The sequence below is a fragment of the Anolis sagrei genome, chromosome 1 (genome assembly GCF_037176765.1).
Source record: "Anolis sagrei isolate rAnoSag1 chromosome 1, rAnoSag1.mat, whole genome shotgun sequence".
Lineage (NCBI taxonomy): Eukaryota > Metazoa > Chordata > Lepidosauria > Squamata > Dactyloidae > Anolis > Anolis sagrei.
The window spans coordinates 26,971,192-26,977,191 of record NC_090021.1 but is presented as its reverse complement, the minus strand read 5'-3'; the positions used below and the strand labels follow the sequence as shown (position 1 = coordinate 26,977,191).

At 46.7% G+C, this 6,000-nt stretch overlaps 1 protein-coding gene across 1 annotated transcript in view; it reads left to right on the top strand.

The window, feature by feature from the left end:
- Positions 1-931: 931 nt before the first annotated feature.
- EPAS1 (endothelial PAS domain protein 1) overlaps positions 932-6,000 on the top strand; it is a 121,541-nt gene continuing 116,472 nt past the window's right edge. The window contains exon 1 of the mRNA XM_060754405.2: positions 932-1,480. Within this exon, the coding sequence (XP_060610388.2) occupies positions 1,455-1,480 (26 nt within the window). The 5' untranslated portion in view covers positions 932-1,454. The remainder of the gene's footprint in view (positions 1,481-6,000) is intronic.

The window sequence follows — 6,000 nt, the reverse complement described above, 5'->3', positions numbered from 1 at the left end:
TACTGTATAGATGCACCAAAACACTTGTTGATCTCTAAGGCACTGCAAGATTTATTTGCAACTGAATTTAGCTATACTTTGTGTTTCCCTGTCAGTCTCTTTGGGGGGGGGAGGGGGGTGCTGCTGCTGCTATAAAACTCCAACTCCAGTGATTCTGTGGCCATGAATCAGCTCAAATGGAAGTCAAACTGCATTTATTCTGCAGCGTTGATGCACTATGACCCTCTTTTAATTTCTAAAGTGCTGCAAGATGCCTTTTGTCACTGTGTCTAAGGCGTTCTTGGCATTTTCCCTGCCGGTTGTTAGGAATGGTGGGAGTGGAAGTCCAAAACACTTGGCGGGCTGACGTTTGCCCGTGCCACTGCCTACTGTAGAGGCACCCTAGGTCCGGGCCTTTTTCCCCCGGGGGTGGGGGTCTCTGCTCCGGAGTGTGTGGTAGAGGAACCTTCTTTGGAAGCTTTTAAACAGAGGCTGGATGGCCATCTGCCGGGGGTGCTTTGAATGTAATTTTCCTGCTTCTTGGCAGGAGATTGGACTAGATGGCCCATGAGGTCTCTTTCAACTCTATGATTCTATGATGCTATAATGTGGGACTTTCTGCCTTGATATTCTGGTATATAGCGCTGTGTGGAAGGGCCCTAAGGCGCCCTTGGCGTTTCCCCTGCTGGCTGTTAGGAATGGTGGGAGTTGAAGTCCAAAACGCCTGGAGAGATGAAGTTTGCCCGTGCCACTGCCTACTGTAGAGGCACCCTAGGTCTGAACCTTTTTCCCCCCGGGAGTGGGGGGTCTGACCCATCCGGCTGTGCCTCCTTCGGCCCCTCCCTCGCTTTGACTTGCGATCAACAAGTGCTGCCAAGTGGCTGGAGGCGGGTCCGGAGGCGTGGGCTTTGCCCGCCCCTTGGAGGCAGCGCCCTCGGCGGCCTCTCCAGCTGGAAGAAGCGCCGCCTGAGGCTCCAGCCTGCCTCTGTCCTCCTGGCCGGTCGGCAGAGCCTTCCCAGGGCGACCCGTCCTCCCTTTCCTCCTCCTCCTCCTCCGTACATATACCCAGCGCCAAAGGAGGAGCGGCAGAAGCAGCCAGGAGCAGTGGCGGCGGGGAGCCGCGGCGCCCTTGCCTCCTCCCTCTCTCTCTCTCTCTCCCCTGAGCGGGCTGTACAATCCTCGGCAGTGTCCTGAGACTGTATGGTCAACTCAGGGGCGGCTCGACGGCCTCCTCCTCTTCCTCTTCCACCCCCGCCAAGCCCAGGAAAGGCAACCCACCCGACGGCAAGCGCGCAAAGAGCGCAACCCATCTCTTCTCCAAAGTGGTCTCCAAGCTTGGCGCGCGCGCTTTCTCTCTCTCTCGTGCGCCCTGACATCTTCCTCCCCAAGGATCCCGACGGACAGAAAGCCCCTTCCTCTCGGGGATACAGCGTGAGAGCATCCCAGCAAGCAAGCAGGAACCCCCGCTTCCCAGGATGACAGCCGAGAAGGAAAAGAAGAGGTAAGGGAGGAGGAAAAGAGAGCCAGGGACATCTTTGCGGGGACAAAGTTCTCGCGCCAGTTCTTTGAAAGCAAGGAAGCTCTTCCGCTGGTTGGATTCAGGAGGGACCTCTCCTTTTGCATCTCTTTCCTAACTCTTCCCAGTCCTTTGGAGCCAGGGAGGTTGAAGTGGGGCTGGATCTCTCTTTCCCCAATCCCAAATGGTCCAACAATGGTGCCTTGTTTGGCTCTACTTCAAGTCCTTTCCCTCTGCGTTCTGCTCCACTCACTTCTCTGAAGCGCCCAGGCTCGGGTCCATCTCTACAGTAGAATAGATGCAGTGTGACACCCCTTGAACTACCAAGGCGCAATGCTAAGGGAGCCTAGCAGTTGTGTTTCCCCAAGGTCTTTAGCCTTCTCTGCCAAATAGAAGTGGTGGTTCAATAAACTGCAACTCCCCAGATTCCAGTAGCACTAAGCTGCGTCAAACTGCACCCATTCTACAGGGTAGATCAGGCCTGGGCAAACCTGTGCCTTCCAGATGTTTTTGGACTTCAACTCCCAACATTCCTGAGGCCCATAAGCGGCTGAAGGGGGAAAGGAAGGAGGCCGAGGCTGTTAGGAATGGTGGGAGTTGAAGTCCAAAACACCCAGAGGGCCCAAGTTTGCCCATGCCTAGTGTAGCTGCCTGAACACTAGGAATTATTTAACTCGAACTGGATCTTGCATTCCAATATCTCAAATAGAGTGAGAAATGTCAGATCTTGGTGCTGTCCTTGCTGTGGCATATTTCGTGATCTAGAATCATAGAATTGGAAGAGACCTCAAGGGCCATCCAGTCCAACCCCTTGCCAAGAAGCAGGAAAATTGCATTCAGGGCACCCCCGACAGATGGCCATCCAGCTTCTGTTTAAAAGCTTCCAAAGAAGGAGCCTCTACCACACTCCGGGGGGAGGGAGTTCCACTGCTGAACAGCTCTCACAGTCAGGAAGTTCTTCTTGATGTCTCTTTTCTTGTCGTTTGAAGCCATTGTTCTGCATCCTAGTCTCCAGGGCAGCAGAAAACAAGTTCACTCCCTATGACTTCCCCTCACATATTTATACATGGCTATCATGTCTCCTCTCAGCCTTCTCTTCTTCAGGCTAAACATGCCCAGCTCTTTAAGCCACTCCTCATAGGGCTTGTTCTCCAGACCCTTGATCATTTTAGTCACCCTCCTCTGGACACATTCCTGTTTGTCAATATCTCTCTTGAATTGTGGTGCCCAGAATTGGACACAATATTCCAGGTGTGGTCTAACCAAGGCGGAATAGAGGGGTAGCATGACTTCTAGACACTCTACTCCTATTGATGCAGGACAAAATCCCACTGGCACTTTTTTTTTTTGCCTTCTTTAGCCTTCTCTGCTGAAGAGGGCTGGTGGTTCAACAAACTGCAACTCCCCCAAATTCCAATAGCACCAAGCGGCTTCAAACTGCATCCATTCTATGGTGTAGATCAGGCCTGGGCAAACTTGTGCCCTCCAGGAGTTTTTGGACTTCAACTCCCACCATTCCTGACAGCCTCAGGCCCACAAGCAGCTGAGGGGGGAAAAGAAGGGGGCTGAGGCTGTTAGGAATGTTGGGAGTTGAAGTCCAAAATACCTGGAGGGCCCATGCCTGGTGTAAGTGCACACTTGGACTGCTTTAATTTGAACTGGATCTTGCATTCCAACATCTCAAATAGAGTGAGAAATGTCAGATCTTGGTGCTGTCCCTGCTGTGGCATATTTGGTGACCTGTGGACTTTCAAAAAGTTTACTTCCACTTCTTGTTTGACTCAGGGCCCTTCCACACAGCCTTATATCCCAGAATATCAAGGCAGAAAATCCTACAATATCTGCTTTGAACTGGGTTATCTGAGTCCACACTCAGATAATGTGGGATTTCCTCCCTTGATATTCTGGGATATAGGGCTATGTGGAAGGGCCCTGACACTCTCTGCAATGCAACCCTGAAAGCCAACTAATAATCAATGTATTGTCGAAGGCTTTCATGGCTGGAATCACTGGGTTGTTGTAGGTTTTTTGAGCTATATGGCCATGTTCTAGAAGCATTCTCTCCTGACGTTTCGCCTGCATCTATGGCAAGCATCCTCAGAAGTTGTGAGACCTCACAACCTCTGAGGATGCTTGCCATAGATGCAGGCGAAACGTCAGGAGAGAATGCTTCTAGAACGTGGCCATATAGCCCAAAAAACCTACAACAACCCAACTAATAATCCCTTGCAAGAAGATTCAGTCCTTTAAGGATGTCCTCACTTTTAATCTCCAACAAAGTGTGGAAGGGCACTTCCGAACAGGATTGTATCATTTTCTTATAGTAGAATGAAGGTGGATGATGGGAAGGCAGCATCCAGTGTTAGATAAGAAGAGGGTACTCACACATTACATTGAATATGCATGTCAGTGCATAGTTTTGGTTGTTTTCTTGGCAATATGCATTCCAGTGTGTGTGTGTGTTTGTGTGATTGTTTTCATGAGGCTGAGAAAGTGTGACTTGACCAAGGTCACACAGTGGATTTCCATCGCCATGTGGCAATCAAACCCAGGTCCCCAGAGTCATAGTCCAACACTCAAAGCGCTACACCTCCTTGAATGGACATTTGTTAAAATGATTGTGAACCTTTGTGAGAAGGAAAGTCACTTGGGAGAGGGAAGCCTTGCCTCTGTTTATGTACTGTTTGTCTTTGTCAATTGTATAACAGCATTGAATGTTTGCCATATATGTACCTGTAATCCATTCTGAGTCCCCTTTGGGAGATAGAGCGGAATATAAATAAAGTATATTATTATTATTATTATTATTATTATTATTATTAAAGTCAATTTGCAAGACTTTCTTCAAGAGAATAGTGCTTTGTCAAAGAAGGCTATAGATTTGTAAAACTACAATTTCCATGATTCTCTCCATAGCATTGAACCGTAGCAGTTAAAATGGTGTCAAAATACATTAATTCTTCACTGTCAACAAGGTAAACTCATCTCCAAATTTAGTTGCCTTCTTCACATTGAACTGAGTGGATATTGGTAAAATAAATTCTAAGATAACATAGGACAGTCTTATTTGGTGTTTTTACTTTATTTAGAGTGTGATTGCGCCAGAGTTAGGCATTTTGAAAGCCTAAGTGTACTTTAAAGCAAACACAGTGTAATCCTACACACACTGTTTTGGAAAGTCAATGAAGCTGGGTTGAAGGTCTTTTACTCCTCAGTAAACTGAACACAGAATTGTAGTCCAAAAACCCTTCAGAATGAAACCAATGTGATATCTTTCTTTCCTAAGCCAGCTTGAATAGTTCCCTTATTTTTTTGAAGCTCATTCTCTTTAGAAAAGGGTTTATTGGATATTTTATTGGTTTGACCAAGCCAAGGGAAAGGAGTGAGTCAGAAACCTGATCAAATAGTAAAACTTTTAGATTACAGCCTCTCCTGTGATTGTCGCTACTCTCTTGCAATGCTTTTGCAGGAAGATGATTGCTTTTTTGCCTCTTTTTATGCGTCCATACAATACAGTTTGGGCATGTTACCAATTTTGTCTTGATGAAGGCATTGCCACTCTGTAAAAGAAAAAGTTAAAGAGGGGGAAATGGAATGGCAGTTCCAAAGGTGGGTCAAAGGTGATGTGTATTATGTAAATAATACATATTCCTGTTCCAAGCCTGGCATATAACAACTTTTAATGTCCTGAGTTTGCTGAGAGAAAGAAGGCAGGAGAACAGTTATTTCATATGACTGGGACATCTAACAAAATATAGTACTATATCTGAATAACTTGCAAGTTGTATTGCAAACCAAAGACTGGAGAGAGAAATGCCAAATGCATGATTTAATCATTCCAGGGTCTTCATCCATTCAGTTCCCAGAGCTGGAATCATTATGGTTGAATTGATCATCAATTGTTTTGGGGTATTTTAAATTGCTAATTTGTTTGTACAGTGGGTCCTTGGTATCCACTGGGGTTTGGTTCCAGGATCCCTTGTGGATACTACAGCCTTGGATGCTCAAGTCCCATTACACTCAGTGGCATAGTAAAATGGCATCCTTTCTATAAAATGGTAAAATCAAGGTTTGTTTTGTGGAATTTTTGAGAATATTTTCAAGCTGTGGATGATGGAATCTGTGGTTACAGAATCTGTGGATACGGAAGTCTGATTGTATTGTATTTGTGACATTTTACTTGTGCCTGTTGAAGTCTTTGACATTCCATAGGCAACTTTTTAATCATTGCTTTTAGTGTTGTGAATTCAGGGTAAACCTTGACCCGTTTCATGTCCTGGCTTTTGGTGAGGGCCCAATCCATTTTTGAGAGCCTTCCGAAATCAGGAGGTGCAGATACCTGTTTTTGCTCTGAGGTGCCGAAAGATCCATTTTCTATTAGCTCATTATGGGAGAGGTGGGCTTCCCAGGCTCCCCTTCCTGTGATTTCAGGCATTGCCATTTAAGCCGTTTCTTTTCTAGAAAAGAAACACTCAGATGCAGGCAGGCTTGCGCTTTAAGGAGGT